Below are 21,380 nucleotides of genomic sequence, written 5' to 3'. Positions count from 1 at the left end.
ATGTATACACCAAAATTGACTATCCATATCTATATTATTATTATTATTATAACAGGCAACAGTTTGTCCACAAAATACCTTATGTCCAAACTTACTTTTTCATACTGCGTAATAAATAAGTATTGATCCTATTTAAATGTCTAAAGATTTAAAGGCAATACTTTGTCCACTATCCATTTTCATAAACATATAAGTACTGCAATAAACTTGTATTTCTGTTTAGGTACCTTAAAAACTGTTTTAAAGAAATTCATGTTACTTTTTACTTCCTGCATTACATTACATAAATAAAATAAGACTAGGAGTTATAAATAAAAAATAATAATAATAACAATAATAACTGAATCAATGATTATCTGAACGGCTCAATAGGTTCAGTTTCCTTAAGCACACCAGCTGCCTGAAAGCAATCAACAGCGTCGCTTAGGTACATTGGGCCTTCGTCTTTATAAATCAGGCCAAGATTATACCAAGCAGAAGAATTCATCCTATCGACCCGTAATGCTTCATTTAAGAAGCTTCGTGCCACAGCTGCAGATTGTGCGCCCAGCTTCCTGAACACAACTGCTATGGAAATAAGACTCTCAACATGAACAGGATCAGCGTCTAATGCATGTTTATAAGCTTTTAGAGCTTGTTTATGATCACCCTTTGCTTCATAAAGTAAACCTGTTACAATATGGATTAGGCTTATGGTAAATTTTGACACAAAAAATAAAATAAAAAAGATAATGTAGTTCCTAATTGAAGTTTACAAACTAAGAGAAAGAAAAACTTTTTTTTATCAAAATTCAAAAAAAAAAAAAAAAAAAAAAAACAGACCACTTCACATGCTACTGCTGATGCAATTAATCAAGACTGAACTATTGAAGTGCACAAGTTATTGATACATAGTGCAGACAGTTACTTTATTAGCATTTATATTGGAATTCCTATTTGAGCTTTTAGAATTAAGAATATAAGTAGAACAATAAAAGATCGAATGTAGCAACAAAGTTAAACACGCAACGGTGATAGAAGAATTTACCAAACGTGTGCCGAGTAGAAGCTGAATAGTTAGTGATAGCCTTCGATTTCGACAAACAGGCCTCAGCATCATCAAACTGAGATAAGCTTATATAAACCTTAGCAAGATCATTCCATGTTTCTAATTCTAACCTTAGATAACGATTCTCACCAACCTAGCATACCAAAACGTACGAAAACATAACACTTTATTCACTTGCCATACTAATATCAAAGGCATCTCGTATAATGGTTCCACTATTTTGTGGCGCTTTTTTATTTCTTTCAATTCATAACCACATTTTTGTTTTTATTTTAAAATTTCATAATTAATGCAAATTTATGTGTGCGTAGATTCATTTTGATAATAAATTTTGGCCGTAAAATACGTATTTGAACGCATCAATCATGCCACAAAATTGTGTAGCATTTTATCCCGAATTTGTCAAAAAAAAATCCGGATGCAGATTGGGCCAAAATTCGCACGATCACTACAGAACAGCGCAACGAGCAAAACTTCTTGAAAACTTTCTCCCATTAGGGGTAGTTTAGAGGTCAAAAATGGCATATTAGTATTTGTAAAGGTGCCAAAATTATTATTTTAGCCTATGAATTACTATGCCTGTTAAACATCAGTTTCGTAGTATGCAATATTACCCGTGGTTACATTGCAATTTTTTAAAAAAATTAAATTGTTTAAAGTACCTCTTGATGTTTCTTTAACAATCCAAAACTTCTATACTGTACTTGAAGATTTGCAAGAAGCTGCGTGTACGTCTGTATGGCACGTTTGACTTGACCCTGCGCAAGTTGGAGTCTGGCTTTGGTTCTCAACGGTTCACCCTGATCCCATTTCACCGTCTGCTCTAAAGCCGCATTAACGATAGCCTCACTATCTTCAAACCTTTTCTGTGCAGACAATATTCTAGCCAATAACATCCACCCTTTAAGGTGGGACCCACCTTCTAAATCAATCAAACGGTTCACGCAACCAAGAGCAGCATCCAACTTCCTCTGCTCAGCATTTTCTAAACTTAGATCATAAAGAATTCGCGAGTCAGCCAATTTAGTCAACCTCCCCGCCGTTTCTAAACACTCGAGTGCTTCACATTGGCTCTTAACTCTTTCACCATCACTCACTAATGTTCTCGAATGCGCTGAAAGCGCAACGCCTAATAAAGAATACGCAACGCCAACCACTTCATCACAACATTTATCCTTGCAAACTTGAATAGCTTTTTTTGCAATACTTAGTCCTACAGAATTGAAGTTTTCGGTTTCACCACAAATTTTTGAAGCGATTAATAAAGCCAACCCACAATTTGGATTGTCATTTTCGTATATAATTTTTAGCAAACTCATAGCGGTTATATTATCACCTTGTCCATAGTAACATAATGCTAAAAGTAGGTGTCTTTCGTTATCATCGATAATCCCCGGAAGTAACTCTTCTAATTGCTTACCTAAACACCCAAGTCCGCCATATATAGATAACGCGTAACAAAGATGATCTAAAATAGACGGGTCCCCTTCGTTTATCTTTAACGAAACGTTTCTTAGCAGAAGCATTAAAAGTAAAATCGCTTCTTCTACATTATTTTTGGGTGTGTATGAATCGTCCGTTTGAAACTCCATACTATAAGTATTAGCTTCTTCTCCTCCTCCATTGTAAAGAAGATATATTGCAAACTCTTTTTGTATCTTTGTTACTATTTCTTTTTTCAGATTATAGTTATTGAGTAGGGCCCGCCGGAACGATAAAATTGCTTCTTTGTGCATATTACTGAGTTGCCATAAATGTGGAAGCAACTCGATTGCGTCACTTAAAGTCTCTTGCAATTTATTGTCTGCTCCAAGGTTTTCAGGTACCCCTTCGGGGAAAATCGATTCGATAATTTCCAAAATAGTTTTGCATGATTCAGCAGCTTCTGCAGTAAAAAAAAAAACAAGAAAAAAGCAAAAACGTTAACAGATGATATCGATAAAGTAAGATGATATTTCAAGAAGATACATTGTCTCGAAGAAAATACCTTTATACCTTCCGAAATGCTGCAACGATTTGGACTTAAAATAAGCAGCTTCGAGGAGTAAACCGGCTGTCTTAACAGAGTAAGGTGGTGCAGCGTAATTATGAGAATGTCTTTGTGGTTTCTTAAATTCGTCAAGGCTAAATTTTATCTTTGGACTAATTGCAGCCATGTCTATCACTTCAAATACATGCAGAGCCGATTCTATGTTCCCTTTCTGATATTCATATTTTCCTAACACTGCTCTTGCTTCCTGTATCATGACAACATTCACACTTCAATATCATAATCAAATTATATAAAATCATAGGTCCTTAATTAAACTTCACTAGCAGCATATCTTTGGGTCGGAAACGGTCACGGTAATCCGCTTAATTGTTATAAAACTAGTGACTAGGGTTTACATAATATGATAACCGGATTGATCCTTGAATCGTGATGAAACATTCTGAATCAAGTATTCGACCCTATTAGCCTCAGGTTATGCGAAATCTCGATAGGGATAAGACAATGAGCGATTAATCTTCTAGGCTAAAAGAGAATTAATCTTGATGAGTGTAGAGAGTGTTTTCTATGAGTTTTTGCAGAGAAATGTATGAAAAACGTATGTGAAAACTGTGGTGGAAATGCATACATAAACAGAAAACTGTTAAAAACAACCCTGGCACGACGTGCCACCAAGTGACACGGCATGCCACTTATCTTCTGTTTCCACCAGTCCTGATTTCGCACGGCGTGCCACCTTCTTTCTGGTCAGGTAGCACAGTTTAAGCCATTTTAATGATTACCACGTTCACGTTTCGACTATCGCAATCTATTTCAGTCTTTACGAACGTGTACTCTACACTTCAGCGAATCCGTTTTAGAGTATCAAAAGATTACTAACATTCTCTACTCAGCAAATCCAATTACACCAAAATCATTCGTTGGATCACACTAAAATCACCAACATTAATCCGGTTAGACTGCAGTAAAAATACTCACCTTACCGGGTACCCGTTTATCTAATGTTGATTAGAAGGAAAATAACTTCAAGATTAGTACAATATGAAAAGATAAGTATATTAAGTGAATCAACCTCATTATTCAAAGAATCACTTCCGCGAATAGATGATTCAGCTTCTTCGATAGTAGATGGTTCTGCTTCTTCGATGTCAATATTACTAGACTCTGGCTTTTGATTAATCTCGCTGACGGGCCGAGAAGAATAATTAGTTGCCGAAAAATACACTGTTGCTTTCGAGTCCAATGTGCATGGCCCCTTATTAGCATTTTGTTCACCTGAGTACGGATACTGCATTGCCTTTCACAACAATTGGTCTGAATCATTCAGCCACTACTATTCTCTTTAAAACTGATTAATAATTCTCCTTATGCTGTGGACCATACTTAACAATCAGATAACTCAAACAACACCCAATTCTGAAACTAATAAAAATCATATAAAAATTATTTAGTTACCAATTTAGTATCGAAGAAGCTGAAGTATCAAAAAGTGTTGAAATAAAAAAAAAATTTGTCGGAGAAAAGAAATTGTTGAAATAAAAAATTACTAACTGTAAATTCATCTTTCATCTATGTATGATTCAAAATTGCAAACCTGAAAACAGAAAAAATTGATAATTAGGACAACTATGTATAATTCGTAACGTTGACGATGAATTACATTTCATCTAATCTAATGTACGTATGAATTCTAACATTTGATCATCGAAAAATTAAAAAGAAATTATATTAAATTACCTGATTAGTGAAACTGAAGGAAAATAATAACAAATCGTAATTAACGTGTATCGATCAAAACTGCACTCAAATGTCGTTAATCAACATTAAATTGAATGAATATATTATCATGTTTAAGAATATACTTATTTCATGGATTTTTTTACTTTACTTTAGTACAAGAACTGGAAACCAAACAATAAGTACACCAGTTTAGGAAATAATTATGTGATTGTTTGGTAAGGCTTAAAACATGGGACATGCGTGACTCCTGCCTTGAATAAGTCGATGTGTACAAAAAGTAAGAAGGCAAAAGTTACTCATATATAATTACCTCAACGTTACATAAGTAATACGAGTAGTAAGTTCAAGTACTAAAACCAAAAGAAAGAATTAAGATTTGACGACGTTTGACATATTTTATTCACATTTTACCAGTAACATCGTATCTTCTATCCGAGAATAAAATAAGAGTACTTTTTTAACTCAATACAATCTCTACAATACAATATATATGAATGAATATTCTCTTTTCGCCACCCAAAATACTTTTAATAAGATTTGGACCTAAAGCTTGATATAATACGCGTGCTCGCCCCATTTTTGCCATCAACACGCCACCAATAACACACTGTGCTCGCCGAAATATTTTGTGCCGTGCTTGGACCCACCACCATATGGTTCATGAGCATGTTGAGATTTTTGGTGATGTAAAGGTGTACCTACTACCGTTCGAATTCAAAAAAACGAAACCAGAATGTTGGGTGCAAACCCAATCCCACATTGATTGGGAATAAATGTCAATGCCAACATATAAGCTCATGAGTGTCTCTTTCTACTACCAATTGGTTTTAGAGTAATTTTTGAAGCTCATTACTTATATGTTTGATGCTTGTTGAGCTATAACCGGTCCTTTTAGTGGTATAATTTGGGAGCTCATGGCTTATTTGTTTACCAGTCCTTTCACAGTATTGTTACCGTTAAAATAAAAAATAATAATTACTTTAATTACCTATATATGTCAACTCAAAACTTCAAATATTCACACACCAATCTACACATAAATTCTTTCAATTTTTAAACTTAGAATTTGAAGATGAGAGTGACTTACTCGATAAACAGATATTACATTTATAATTTTTAATTAATAATAATGTAAAACAAATTAATTTTTGAAGTGATAATAACCAGTAACCAATGGCGAAAACTAAAAAAATCCATGGTTTCCCGGTAGAACCCTATTTCGCCCAAGTTGAGCCGCTTGTAAATTATATGAGTCTTGAAAAATTGGACCAATTAATTTACAATTATTTAGACATAATAATACATTTGAGACTTCATCAATGAGGTAGACTTATAATTATTTGAGAATAAAATACAATTGTTAATCAAACTTTATTTGGGCCTTGGGGGAGTATATTCCTTCTTAGATTAACGAGTTATATGGTGATGATCCGATTGCACTACATATGGGAAGAGATAGATCAAGGGAAATGGCTATAAGTTTCGCTTCTTCCAATGTGAGGACTTCACCTCATGGAACAAATTAATCCAAAATGAAAAAGTTTATTGAAAATATAGACGCTTATAAATCCACGTATTTAGAAAAAAAAACCAACCCCCAACAGTTGATCATGCCGTCGAGATTCGATCCGCTATGGAAGGAGCAAGGTTTATAGCAATTGATATTGTAACATCTAATCCGCGTGAATGGAAACACGTTATCAACTTGAAAAATGTATTGTCAAACACTATAAAAACTACATGTATAATTTTAAAAAGAAAAGCACTACCCATATAATTTTGGATAAACCACGTGGATCAATGGATAATTAACTCATTTTTTTGTTATTCTATTTTTTATTTTTATTTGTAGACTTTTTAAATTAAATTATTTTATCTTTTTATTTTTATTTTAAGGACTTTTTATATATTTAGAAAAGATAAAACTAAATTACCGTAGTTTAGTTAATTTAACCAAAGATCTGTGTGACCTACAAGTTTTTGTTACACATAGGCCATAGCATAGCAGAAATATATAATTACAATTTGTAAAAAATAAACTGAGTGAAGGCTTTACCAATTCCGGTGAGTAGGTCAGTCTCCGTTTCCGGCTGCTAATTATTCATCTCATATTTCTTGATTGTTGTTGTTGTTGTTGTGACTATTGATTCGATCTATTTAAAAAGTTAAAATAAAGCGTTGCGGATTGTTTTTTTTTTAGATTTATAAAATCAAAATGGTGAGAGGATTGTTGAACAAGCTCGCTACTAAATCGATAACTATTGCCGGAAAATGGCAGCAACAGCAGCTCCGTCGTCTCAACATTCATGAGTATCAGGTTTTATTCATCTTCCTTTCACCTAAAATTTAACTAGTTTTTTTTTTTTTTTTTTTTTTTTTTTTTTTTTTTTTTTTTTTTATATATGTCTTTGTATATCAATTATTTAGGTTATAGGTAAATTAGATTTATGATTTTGGCATTTACTAGGTCATATTTATTGATATATTATTATTGTGTTGTGTACGTAAGCAGTTTACAACATTGATGCACTTAGGTACTCTATGCTGCATTCATGATATGCTTATAGTCTTGTTGGACCAGTCTATATGAAATTTTTTGTTCTGTTATGCTATTTAAAGGTGTATTAAGAGAAGTCCTTATGTAATACTTGTCTGCTTTTCATAGAATCATTGATAATGTGTAAGTCTAGATGTATAATTTACATGCTATGATTTTTGTTATGTCATTTACTCAATAAATCTATGAAACCAGGGAGCTGAATTGATGAGCAAGTTTGGCATTAATGTTCCGAAAGGTGTTGCTGTTTCTTCTGTTGAGGAAGTTAGAAAAGTTATACAATCGACATTTCCTAATGAAAAGGAAGTAAGTTTTGCTGCTTTTACATGATCGTTTGTTAATTTGATCTAGTGTTTCGAGAGGAAAAAATTGTGAGGCTTGTTATACTTAATTTTCTGAACCACTTGTGGTTTATTATAATTCTACTTGGTCAGCTACATGGCTATTGGTTTATTTAAGTTGCAATTTTCTTTTGATTCAGTTGGTGGTTAAGAGCCAGATCCTTGCTGGTGGACGGGGCCTTGGGAAGTTCACAAATGGTCTTCAGGGTGGAGTTCACATTGTCAACATTGATCAGGTCGAAGAGATTGCTGGTATGACCTTTACTAATTTGTTGATGTGGTTGAATTATCATTTTCATTATCCATGAGTTAAAGGAAAATGTGTTGAGTTTCGTTATCTGCTATAATCCTGATTTGACCACTAAATGATGGATACAAATTACAATACTGTTTCTATTCATTTTCATTCTTTTGTTCATGTAGGAAAGATGCTTGGGCAGACTCTTGTCACCAAACAAACAGGCCCCCAAGGCAAAGTTGTCAGCAAGGTTGGCATTTTTATATAATTCTATCCATCTTTACTTTTTTTGTGTTTTTGGAAGTATTTTGTTATAGGGTATTATCTTCTCAAGTGTTCTCGATACTATTTATATATGCGTAGGAATTATGTGATGTGCTTTATATTTGTATTGTTGCAAGATCCCTTCTATAGTTGTAATTAGTCATTGTTTATTGTTCAAGTAATTTCGTATAGCAATTGACACCCTTTGCCTTTTGTCCTTATCACAAGACTTCAGCGTATCAAAAGCAATTGATTACACATAACTATATAAGGCCTAGTCCTTTGTTGATTGATATATATGTATTTACTTCTAGTGGTGACACTTTTTTCTCTGATAAGAAGGCATGTGTGTTGACCTTTGTAGATTAACGTACCAATTTATTTGAGAATGCAAATCATTTAGAATTGCGAAGTAGTTGCTATGAGTTATCTCCACGTTCTGTAAACTCAGTTTTAGACTCTTAATGTCAACCAATAAGGAATGGGGGTGTAGGTACTCTTTCGTTTAATTTCTTTCATTAACTGGTTGGTTCACTGAGGAAAATGTTAGCAAACTCTGAGGATCTATGTGTCAATACTTTTAGTTTTCTATTATCCGTTGTAAGCCTTGTTTGACATTGGAATAAATGCATCTCAATTGAATATATGCACCACGCGGCCTTAAGAAAAAATACGCACAACACATGAGGTCTTGTTATTGTGCATCGACTACAGATTTTCTTACTTATCATCTGTATATTAAAAAAAAGAGCTTATAGATGCACAGTAGGACACCAACACCATTGTATTTATAAAAACAAGCTTATAGGAGCAAGTTAGCATACCATTTGACCATGGTCAATTCTGAAATAGCCTGATACATTCAAACAAGTCATCTTGGTGTCGAGTTAAATTATATGTCAAGCCGAATCGACTCTTGATAGTAATTAATATGCATCAGATGTGCTTGAGCTATACTTGACCAGCTGACAGATTTAAATATATTATTTGAAATAATATTCTCCCATCTTTATTTTGAAGTTAATGTGTGCCCTTAATTTTGGTGCAGGTTTACTTGTGCGAAAAGGTTTCACTTGTGAATGAAATGTACTTTGCAATCACCCTTGATCGTACCACTGCTGGCCCCGTAAGCTTCTTTTACCTTCTCCTTAAAATAGGAATTATATATTAATTCTGTCAACGATGTTTGCTATTACTTGAGTAATTGCACCTACATTTTCATATTATTAGTCTTAAAATAGGAATTATATATTTATATATCTATTCTTGCTTCTTAAGCTTATCATTGCCTGCCGAGAGGGTGGAACCAGCATTGAAGACCTTGCAGAAAAATACCCTGACATGATCATTAAAGTATGTCTTTTTTTGACACCATGTTTTCTTGTCATCCTTATGTGGGGACCCACTTTTGTTTGACCAAGTTGACTTTTCGCAGGTACCTATTGATGTTTTCAAAGGCATTACAGATGAAGATGCTGCCAAAGTTGTAGATGGCCTTGCTCCAAAGGTAGCTGACAGAGCCGCTTCAATCGAACAGGTGAAGAAGTTGTATACCCTTTTCAGTGAATCCGATTGCACACAGTTAGAGGTAAGCGTTACATCTATACAGAATTTGTATTTTCATTTGTTTGGTGACAACTATTTTGTATTTTGGTGTTAAGTTTGAAATTACTCCTTCAGATCAACCCCATTGCTGAGACTTCTGATAACAAGTTGGTAGCTGCTGATGCAAAGCTAAACTTTGATGATAATGCTGCTTACCGTCAAAAAGAGATTTTTGCTCTTCGTGATCCAACGCAAGAGGATCCTCGTGAGGTATAACTAATTCATTGTCTTTGAATAAATATTAATTATGAATACATAATTTCATTTTCTATAGTTTTATGACATGGTCATCTGTGAACAAAACTCAAGAAAGATGTAATTTTTATGGTATGAGCAATGATAACAAACAAGTAGGTTGTATGCCTTAGAAGTATACTTAGGGTTTAGGCGACTTTCAACTCATTTGACCAGAATTTGACCCGTTTGAGATCAAACACAACCATGTCAACCCTTAAGTTACATGAAGGAGCACCTCTAGACAAAAAATGATGAGTTGTGGTTAATGCTAGTTTTGTTGGTACTCAATTTCAACAGGTTGCAGCTGCAAAAGCAGATTTAAATTATATTGGTTTGGATGGGGAAATAGGATGCATGGTGAATGGTGCTGGGTTGGCAATGGCCACCATGGACATCATTAAGTTGCATGGAGGGACACCTGCTAATTTTCTGGACGTAGGTGGTAATGCTTCTGAAGGGCAGGCAAGTACTTTTTTTTATAAGTAGAAAACAAAATAATTAAACTTTTGAACACTTGTATGCATATTTTTTATAGTTGTGAAAATAAATGGAGCAGGTTGTTGAGGCTTTCAAGATATTGACATCAGATGAGAAAGTGAAAGCAATATTGGTGAATATATTTGGAGGAATAATGAAGTGCGATGTGATAGCTAGTGGAATTGTTAACGCTGCTAAACATGTAAGTCTGATTTACCTGATATCTTCACTCACTTGTTACAATTAGTTAGGGTGTCAAATTGGATTACAAAAGCCATTTTTTTCAACAATTTCTATCTATATATGTATATAACGATCTAGGAGGTTTTATAATTTGAAAACGTACTTTGGATCGGTTTCCTTTTGCACTCTTTTATTTATTTTACTAGATGGACCTTTTTGAGATCAAACATAAGTCAAATCAACAACCCATTTATAGGAATATGCATAGAAATTGCCACCTTTGAGTTTTGGTATAAATTTACCAGAAAGATCTAACTATTTAGTCGTTCCCAGGTTTCATTGAAGGTACCAGTTGTAGTTCGTCTTGAAGGCACAAACGTCGATCAAGGAAAGAGGATCCTGAAGGTATATTGATTTTTCTTTAAAAAAATATTAAAGGTTTCAGTCATTTTAAACGATTTGGACTTATTTGATGTTTCCTAGGAACAAAAACTTAAATTTTACAATGTGTTTGGGTATACAGGAAAGTGGGATGACACTGATTACAGCAGAGGATCTGGATGATGCCGCTGAGAAAGCGGTTAAAGCGCTTAAATCATGAAGAGTGCCCCTCATGTTTTGATTCTTTTGCAATGAGATGAGATATTGTACCTTGATCATGTTATCCTTTGAATGTAAGCAAAGGGGTTTTTTTTTTCCACTTTTTGAAAAAATAAATAAAGCAAAACATTGGTTTAAGGCGTTTTTATTTTTTATTTTTTTTTTTGGGGCGAAAAAACAAAAACCCATATAGAAAACGAGGTCATTTTCCCAAGGAAAACGGCCTCAACAAGGATTACAAAAAGATGAGTGTAATGGGGAAGCTCGCACCTAAAAAGCAACTATCTATAAACGAGTCTTCCTAACAACTCAAAAACCATAAAGTCCAACTAACTAAACAAAATTGATTACAATACAATGAAAGGAAACACACCAAATGGACAACGCAAGACGGACCCGACTACTTAACCTGAGGTGTTCTGATTTGTGCTAAAGTTTTCCAGTGTTAAATCATTTTAATTTTTAGGCTATCACATGGTTGAATCAATCTTGGAGTATTTTCGCAAATGCTGAAAATATTTTTTGAGTCATTTAGTTTATTTAATTTCTGTTTGATTAAAGAATGCCTAAGGGCACATGATACACACATTAAATGAAATATAATTTTACAAAGTTAATGTGAATCTTAATTAATAGTAATGTATAAATGGAAATGAAATGAGTTCAATAAATGAACTTTGAGTTATATAGGAAACATCGAGTATTTAATTATCCTTATCATCTGCCCTTAGGGCACAAGATAGCCAAACCTCATAGTATAAATCATTCAAGCTTGTCACATTAGAAAATGTAGATGGTGCAAAATAAATCAAACAGAAATTAAACGCGGGTTGTTCGATGCCCATTATGTATGTCGGGTTGCTTGGATACAGCAACCTATAGTTTTACCAGAACATTGAAAAACATTTTCATGATCCCGGCCCGAAAAATATAACATCGGAGAACACTTGAATGATCCTTAACCCAAAAACACAAGGAAAAAATGCTAATAATGAAACTTTGTTCCTCTACTATAACAAGAAAATGTTGTGAGGATGAATTTGATTTCCTTTTAATTACAGATAAATAAAGTTAAATAGTAATGGGAGCTACCTTGTGGAATATTGGGACAAAATACCTAAGATCACAGCCTAAGAACAATAACATTTTAGCAAACCGAAGTTCGGATTTTGTTAACGAGATAAATAATTTACAGAAAATATAGACCTTGAACCAATGTTGGATGTATAAGCAATTGGTTTAGGCCATGTGAGAATGCTCTTGATCCCACCCAATAGTCGATCTGATCTTTCGTACCTCTCAGAAAGTCTGCTGCAACAATCAAGTGCTCGTTGTCTCGATGATGACAACTCACCTTGATTATGCAGGTTTGACCTTTGTTGGATGAACTTTGACTTGTCAATAACCGGTTCTGAATTCCTGAAATCATCATTTGTTCCTTCATATTTGACCTATAACAGAGATGAATGGATATAGCATTTTACAAGTAATTTAAAATTTATAACATGCATCATTCTACCCGTTTTAGTGGGCTTTATGATCAATAATTCAATATTATTACAAGAAAAAATTTAATATACAGGGGATACTTATTATGAAGGATGGTAGGAGAAGGGTGCAGAAAAATCTTCCTCTACCTCATCATCTTTACATCGCTTAAGAACGTAGAGCTGACCACGCAAGTGTATAATCTGCAATTTAAAGATATATTTATTAGAGCTTTACCATTTCAAACACATTATATGAAGGCAATAGGGCCATGGATACCAATACTTTGAAAAAGTTTGGAGGCCAAGTAATTTGAGTATCAATGCTAGAGGTATTTTTACTACTTCAACACATTCACTTCGTTCTACATCTACTGCAAAAATCTGAAAGATCCTAATACAAGTCACACAAAGGGTGAGTTTAATAAAACATAATAACTAAACGTTGACTGGTTCAAAATCGGAATGATTCAAAGGTTCTGATTGAGCTTAGTTCTTAACGACAATAACCTGTTTGATAATCAATGTGAATGAAGTCTATAGATGATGTAAAATTGATGTATCAACCTTTAAAATGAATAAACAAAAGAAAATAGTTATTTGATGAGTGTTCTAAATATAATTTAATGAAGATATACTCTGAATAGTTGGCATAAATGGCTGAACGGCTTAACATTATTTATCATTCATATGTCAAATAACAAACGCATTGAATATTGAACGGTTCATCAGCATTCAGTGTGAAACCATTCATATAGAAGGCAATCAAACGCACCCAAAGTAAAGCAATAACGCACTAGATCAACATCTAAGAGACGAATGATATAAGACCAAGTCTCAACTACTAATAAGTGCTTAAGCTCGCGAGTCATGATTAGCAGAGCTACGAATGAGAATTTAGTGTGGTTCTGTACCTCTTCTTGAAGCAAAGTAGGAAGATTGTCCGTACAAACAATTGTATTAATTTCCTGCAACAGATTACCGTCTTTAATTCCAGACCAAGTTTGTGGTGGTAGAGCCAATAAAAGTGTCGTAAGAACATCGTTGCTAGCCGGGTGTTTCCCAATACAATTTGTTAATCCAGAACTAGATACACTTGTACTTTGTGAAGACGAAGGGACCAACATATCCACATGTTGTTGACCAATTCCGTTCGTAACCGTCCCAGAAACAACCGTAACGGGCACGTCACCGTTAGCTTTTATACAACATACATGTGCTTCCCCGCAACAAAACCCGTTAGGGTTTTCACTATTTCCTTTCAAAAACCATGCTCCCTGACAACATACACTGGCTGCTATATCAGTCAAACTGGTTTGTTGACCCAAACACAGTGGGCCCTGGCACCCTGATTTCTCACTGAAGAGGAAATCGGTGACGTGCTTGTATAGATCAGTGTCCTGTACTTGTTTCAAAATCTCCCCCTACATGGAAACACCATACAAAGCATTAGCGGGTCCGCCCTACTTGACCAACCCATTTTGACCGGTTATCAAACCCGCCCATTTTGCATCTATAGCAATAAAATACCTTTATGGAAAGCCTTTCTTGCTCTTCTGGACTTAATGTTTGATCGCCCTCCTCTGTTCTTCTAACTTCTGCAACCCACTTGATAAATTCAAGAAATTTCAATGGAAGAGAATTAAAAACGATTGAGAGAACGTCCTTCACATTGTTCACACTTGTAGAACTCAATAATACTGGAACATCATCAACTAAGTACTTGGCAATATTAGTCCAACTATCATGCTTACAACTCTGCAAAATTGTTAAAATACAAGACCAGAACAAGTTCAAGATTAAATTAATAACTTACAATCAAGAAAAACAAATCTAAAACAAGCCACATCATAACACATATGAGTAATGCTTGAACGTACCAAGGTATAAAGTAATGCTGGTGGTCGTTGAAGCCTGGATACAAGCATGAAACTGAAATATAATAATACCAAAAATCAGTTTATTAATCATATTCAAGAAACTACGTGCAATATCATGTATCAAGATGACTCCTTTATACTACACAACGTGCTTTTATCATGTTAACAAGACAACAAAAAATGAGAGAGAATTCAAATAAATAAATAAATAAATAAAATTACCCTCTGCGAGATCCACTAGCCTCGTCCACGGTATCCATGGCTTCCCAGAGTAAATTCAGTGGGACCCAGTGAGGAGGATATTTAAAACGTGCGACATCTAAAATTAACGCCATATCCGTTCCGGCATGATAACCACCAATAGGTGAAAAATGACCACTACCTGTCTGCAATAAAATTAACAAAAATAAAGCACTAACATCAGCTCCTTTAATCACAACAGCATTGGTCGGGATAACTAATCTCCAATTTATGTAAACAGACATGGTAATTACATTTACATGCCTGTTTAAAGGTTGCTCTGTTATATGATGAGATCACATGGCAATCATCAGATGTAGAACACGCAATAACATGCTTGCGAAATTCATCGACATTACTTTGATTTGTGCGAAAAGCTTCAACCTTTGCTCCAGCACAATGAGCCAAACACACAACCTTCCCAAACGAAATGCCTTTGGCTTTAACCTTATCTAAAGGCTCACAACAATCCAGCATAGATTCATCAAACCACCTCCATGGACCTGAAAGCAATTAATAGCTTATATCAACATGAAATTTACAGCTTTTTGCATGTCAATTGATGAAAATTATTATCACATTCTGCTACAATTAAATCTCACTGTAACAGATATAGATATAAATACCTTTCCACTTTCTACCAGGATCAATAGAAAGGGCATTCAAGACCATGGCGAGGGTAGCTAATCCGCAATACGCAGGTTCGGACTGCGTCTGAAAGTAGGATATCAGCTTAAAGAAACCTTCCATGGTTCCACCTTGAGTGGCTTCCATGAACAATTGCTGAAAATTCAGAACAAATACATACATGAGTATAGGCAATGTGCAAATTATGACCATAAAAAATTCATCTCCAAAGTTAATTAATTTCATCCTTTTATTACTCAGATACATCCATCAGATCATGATCATGATCATGACACAAAGTGGAAACCCTAATTTTATAATCCAATCAAACATAATCCATCCATGAATCAATTCATACATCGGAAAATACTACAATAAAGACAAAATTAGAAGCCATAAAGGAGTAAATTAATAATTTAATCGCAACTAATGAAGTGAAAAACCCTAATTTGAAAGTGAAAACGAGAAAAAGGCTCAACCTTTCCTTGAGAAGACGCGAAATCAATAGCAGGCGGAGATGGAAGAACTCTTCTGTATATACTTGCCATCGCAGCCATTATTTGATTAAAATATTAAAAAAACTATTATTATTAAATATACGTATAGAGTTTTAAGGATTAAGAATTTGGGTGGCTAGGGTTCGTTACGGAACCCGCGGAAGCAAACGGTTTAAAAAAAAAACAAAGGAAGTTGCGTTGGGAAGAAGAAATAGGATGGATTGGTAATTGATAATAGTGGGGCGAACGGATACGATTATACAATGAAAAATGGATGATTGGGTACACAATCTATCTAATTCCAACATCGTTAGTCAAAGTGTCAAACTCCGACTTTCGTTTTAACTACGGAGTATGAAATATTAAATTTTATTTTATTTAAAATAAAATTTTAATTTAATATCAATAATCAATAATGACAGATTTTTTTCTAACTCGTTAAAGTGCAAAAAAAGAAGGAAAAAAAAAAACATGTGTAAAGTTAATCACTTTCTACAGTACATTAATGCTCTTTAACGACAATCTCAAAAGCTGCACCTTAGAAAAATTCTAGAGATAAATATACCTGAAAAAACATACTTGAGCCTAAATGTATAAATGAGACGAGAAAGTTCATTGGTTTACATGAGAAACCCAAAATCGGCTCGGCACAAGTCGTGTCGAGCTCGAACTAGTAGAGTTTCAAATCTAGCTCAAACTACTCTACTACCGTTTTGACATATAATCACCTTGAAAGGCCCTCTCACGAACCTGATTTTTTTTTTGAAAAGCAAGTAGGAATTATATTAATCAACGATATAAGTACAAAGGTGTCATTTTGGCCACTTAAAAAACAACAAGAAAATACAGAAAACTACACACGAATTAGGTTGCAAAGATTGCAACTAGCACGATATGGAGTTAGAAAACCAATTATGTCACTCGAGCTTATGTCGATTTTGTCTCCTCGAAAGCCAGTCGAAAGATAGGGTTTGAATCTCCAAGATTAGTGAAGGAACCGCCCCAATTTTGTTCTTGAAAACCTTTTCATTACGATTCTTCCAAAGCAAATAACAAACAATCCAACAAACCGCTTGCCACAAAAAAAAAATTTGTTGTCTGTAGCTAGCGAACCAAAAGTCCCATTAAAGATGTCGCCGAAGCCGAAAATTGACGTATTGTATCCCCACCAATTTAGAACTTTTAACCACACCTCTTGAGCGAATTGGCAAGAAAAAAGAATGTGTTCAACCGACTCTATACCCCCATCACAAACCGGACATCTCACGCTATGTAAGTCAATACCCCTTTTGTCTAGTTCAAGTCTAACCGGAATGCGCCCCCTTCTCGCTCGCCAAATGAAGATCTCCACTTTTTTTGGAACTAATCTGTTACGCAAGGTCTCTACCGCCGAATTTTCACGAACCAATGTGATACTATCAATGAGTTTGGACATTACCATAACCGTGTACCCCTTGTTTTCGTCTAGTGCCCACTGCCACCCATCTTGTTTTTCGCTAACCAGCTTAATGGGCTGAATTAGCCCACGCAACTCTTGAAGTTCTGCTGCAGTTCGCCTAGTGGGCTCAAGGGCCCAAGAACAGCCAACCGACAGCCCACCATTTGAGTTATGAACCATCTCTTGCACTGTTGCTTTTTTGTCAAGTGAAAGTCAAAATAGCCTGTTGAATCTTTCTTTGAAGCAAACGTTCCCGATCCAAGTGTCATCCCAAAACATTGTGTCCGCTCCATTTCCAATTGCGCGAGTAAATGAACTAGAGAAGGGGATCCCTAGCCCATCAACGTGTTTTTCTGCATCACAAATAAAAGACCAAAGACTAGCGCTTGGGTTAAGGGCAGGCCCGTTACCAATCACAAGTCCTCCATTAGAACCATAAATGCTACGAATCACCGAGACCCACAAAGTGTTGGTTTCGGTTTTGAACCTCCACCACCTGTGACGATCGCTCCAAATCCATATGGACGAACACGTCATTCATCGATTTCATTGCGAGGTATTTGACCTCTATATGATACGTTTTGTAAACATTGCATTCTTTTGAAAAGGCACACCATAAATGAATATTTAAATCAATGGTTTTCGACATCTGATGATTTCTACATATAGACAATCACCGTAAATAATAGTTTACAATAGTACTTCCGTTGACAATGCAGTCAAAATAAGATACATGGTGATGATTTGGTGAATTCAACGTTTTCTTGTAAAATATGTCATGTAAGACTCCATGCACATAGCTTGTCTAACATATAAGCAAACAGCGGAAGACTTCTAGGGAACCTGAGAATAAACATGCTAACAAGTGTCAACACAAAGGTTGGTGAGTTCATAGTTTTAATGTTTTGCATAATCTGTACATAAAGGTGGATCACAAGATTTCAGTTGTTTCATCCACAAACGTTTATCAAAATATTCTAAGAAATTGAGCACCCTGGTAACTAAACTTTAACGTATATATAATAAGTACCCCTGTTTTAACATACATGCAACCAACATGTACAATACACGCAATCCAACGTGTACTAAACTCAAATAGCATACGTCTGTTTTATAGTTCAGGCTAGGGTTTCTATACCTGGAACAGACGGGGATGTCAAGCCCTATGGATCCATTTATAACTACTCGCGCCCACAAGTTCTTATAACCGGCAGTTACTAGTTACCAAAGCTAAAGGATTTTCGGTTCAAATTCGGTGTAGAATTTAGTATGTACTTGTATCCATTGCGTTTAAAATAAAGTGCATGTATTCTCAGCCCAAAAATATAGATTGCAAAAGCAATTAAAAAGGGAGCAAATGAAACTCACCTTAGCAGCACATAAAGTCGTTCACCGAAATGTAACCGAAACTTGGAATACCAAATAACCGTAGATCTCAACGTATCAATATTGTGATTCAATATTGCAGGAAAGTACGTAGACGCAACAGAGATGATAAACACTAGGTTTGACTTGCGAACAATACCCATGAATATTACCCATAACCTCCATAGCTATAACCCATAGTTTTCTTAGCTCTATCCCATTTGAAAACCAGTTTTGAAAGTGTCATGCTCATGACCTCGTCGTAGTATTTTATGTATAAATAATAATAATACTAATACTACTAATAATGATAAGATTAATAATAATAATAATAATAATAATAATAATAATAATAATAATATATAAATATATACATAGAGAGAGATATCGAGAGATATAGATTGACAAAACTGGAACCAGATCGAGTGCTTTTATAGCACATTTTATCACCAGCTCCCCCATGCGATCGCATGGGTTTGATGAGCATTGGCCATGCGATCGCTTGGCCTATTAATCCAGCTCAGGAACGTTTAACTTCTAGTTTGTCGACATATTAATTAATTATAAATATAATATATTTAATTTATATAATTAATTATATATTATATTAAATTCACATGCATAGTTGACTTGAAATTTTTGTTCCGATAAGTCGTACGTCGTCACTCGACTTATGTCCCGGTTCCGGTTTTTTGAATGTCCTTTCGTACATTTAGAAAACTTGCATTTTACATTTCGTGTCACGTACCTTTGTCAAAATATAGCCTTAAATTATCCCTAAACTATACCACTCAAAGTATATCTTAAACTTTCGAGTGTTTTGGTCATTTACTTCTATAAATCATCGTCTCGTAGTATATACATATACATATATACATTTTCATTTTGAAATAGTGTTTTAATGTAGCAAAGTTACTGTAGCAAAGTCTTTTACTGTAGCAAATAGTGATTTTCAAAAAAACTATAGCTTTTCGGGTACTGTAGCAATTCGAAAATACTGTAACAAATTAGTGTTTTACTGGTTCATCTTAAACGTTTTAGTTAAGTTATCTAAATATCAATCGAATCAATAATCGAATGTTACTATCGTTTACTAAATAACTTGAAATCATATATATATATATATATATATATATATATATATATATATATATATATATATATATATATATATATATTGTTCGTGAATCTTCGAGAATAGTCAAAGAATAATTGATTACATGAATATAGTTCCAAAACTTTGAGACTCAACATTACAGATTTTGCTTATCGTGTCGAAAACATTAAATCATTTAAAGATAAAGTTTAAATTTGGTCAGAAATTTCTGGGTCGTCAGAGTACCTACCCGTTAAAGAAATTTCGTCCCGAAATTTGAGTGAGGTCATCATGGCTAACAATAAAAATGTTTTCATGAAGAATATGAGTTGATAATTAGAGTTTTATCACCGTTGAATAATATGGATAAAACAATCCAATTACTCGAAGCGTATGAGGGAAGTTATCGTAAAAGATTTAAATGAGAAACTAGGGATTCGTCTTATCTTTTGACGTAGTAACGATTGATTTTTTGGAATTTAAGGAATAGAAAATCTTCATAATCTAAATAAGATTTGATTCTTCGGGAATTAAGGAGATTAAGATCTTCTTTAATTAAATGCGGTCATCTGCCTCGATTGCTCTGTCTATTATTTTGCTATAAATTAATCACTTCCGTTTCATTATTTTCACTACTCCTACATCTTCTTCCTCATTTCATACTTCCAAAAGATTGTGAAATGCTTCATCCAGTTCTGATTCTTGATATACTCCTAACTTTCATATCTGTCATTCTTCTTTTTCATCTACCACCAGAGGAAGTTATTTTCTTCTACCACTACCTTGGGGTTATAGTATTTTTCATTCTCCCGTGTCTTTATATTGCTATACGCATTAATATACACGATTTGTAATATATGTGTTGTTGTCAGGCTTTATATTTTTTCCTTATATTTAGGAGCTCCATGCATTCGTTTTTCCTTCCCGACTTCAGGTCAAGCGAATAATGGTCCAGAATTCATAGGTATGAAGTTTCGAATGATCATAATATACAAAGCAGAAAGGAAAGGTAATAGCACGATTTGATTTGTCAAATTACCAGAATATCCGGAAAAGACCGAATCATCAAGAAAATATTTTCTTGATAGTTTAAAGGTTAAATAGAAAGAAAGAGTTATGTAACATAGTTCATGATGAGGGTATGATCTGTGAACCTTTATCACGTTCCATTAGAAACTCAGCATGACTTACTGTAATATAATCACGTTGATCAAGTATCATTATATTATACTAACTCATGCTTCAGTTCCCAACACTACTTCAAAAATATCCATTTTTTGAAATTTTCAGAATTTAGAAACTGAAACAGTTTCTTTTATGATATAACACAGATAGCGTGAAGAAATGAATAATTTCAGATAATAATAGTTACGAAAATATCTTTAGAAATATCGAGGATATTTATAATGAAAGATATGATGATATCTTAGAATTTCTAATATCGAAGGATGATGAAGAAGATTTGTTCGT

The 21,380-nt window shown here is 34.2% G+C and overlaps 3 protein-coding genes across 4 annotated transcripts; 1 reads left to right on the top strand and 2 right to left on the bottom strand.

The window, feature by feature from the left end:
* Window positions 1-352: 352 nt before the first annotated feature.
* LOC139853893 (protein NPGR2-like) lies at window positions 353-4,332 on the bottom strand. The gene is made up of 5 exons (XM_071843234.1): window positions 4,111-4,332; window positions 3,036-3,285; window positions 1,711-2,933; window positions 1,028-1,181; window positions 353-669 (listed from the first exon to the last, which is right to left on the bottom strand). The coding sequence occupies exons 1-5, from the start codon at window positions 4,330-4,332 to the stop codon at window positions 353-355; spliced, it is 2,166 nt and encodes a 721-aa protein (XP_071699335.1).
* A 2,416-nt stretch (window positions 4,333-6,748) lies between these two features.
* LOC139852457 (succinate--CoA ligase [ADP-forming] subunit beta, mitochondrial) lies at window positions 6,749-11,418 on the top strand. The gene is made up of 13 exons (XM_071841755.1): window positions 6,749-6,850; window positions 6,979-7,095; window positions 7,531-7,641; window positions 7,817-7,928; window positions 8,100-8,164; window positions 9,227-9,304; window positions 9,457-9,531; window positions 9,614-9,766; window positions 9,859-9,993; window positions 10,318-10,482; window positions 10,577-10,699; window positions 11,014-11,085; window positions 11,204-11,418. The coding sequence occupies exons 2-13, from the start codon at window positions 6,994-6,996 to the stop codon at window positions 11,279-11,281; spliced, it is 1,269 nt and encodes a 422-aa protein (XP_071697856.1). The 5' UTR covers window positions 6,749-6,850; window positions 6,979-6,993; the 3' UTR covers window positions 11,282-11,418.
* Window positions 11,419-12,056: 638 nt separating this feature from the next.
* Window positions 12,057-16,245, bottom strand: LOC139851605 (glutathione gamma-glutamylcysteinyltransferase 1-like). 2 transcript variants are annotated; one of them, XM_071840686.1, is made up of 9 exons: window positions 15,994-16,244; window positions 15,514-15,670; window positions 15,148-15,390; window positions 14,870-15,029; window positions 14,648-14,699; window positions 14,298-14,525; window positions 13,682-14,191; window positions 12,918-12,971; window positions 12,057-12,731 (listed from the first exon to the last, which is right to left on the bottom strand). In XM_071840686.1, the coding sequence occupies exons 1-9, from the start codon at window positions 16,069-16,071 to the stop codon at window positions 12,453-12,455; spliced, it is 1,761 nt and encodes a 586-aa protein (XP_071696787.1). In that variant the 5' UTR covers window positions 16,072-16,244; the 3' UTR covers window positions 12,057-12,452. The 2 variants fall into 2 exon arrangements, with proteins under 2 accessions (XP_071696787.1, XP_071696788.1); XM_071840687.1 differs by having other exon boundaries at window positions 12,538-12,699; window positions 15,994-16,245.
* Between the last annotated feature and the right edge of the window lie 5,135 nt (window positions 16,246-21,380).

This window comes from Rutidosis leptorrhynchoides, chromosome 6 (genome assembly GCF_046630445.1).
Source record: "Rutidosis leptorrhynchoides isolate AG116_Rl617_1_P2 chromosome 6, CSIRO_AGI_Rlap_v1, whole genome shotgun sequence".
NCBI lineage: Eukaryota > Viridiplantae > Streptophyta > Magnoliopsida > Asterales > Asteraceae > Rutidosis > Rutidosis leptorrhynchoides.
This window is presented reverse-complemented; position numbering and strand designations above follow the sequence as displayed.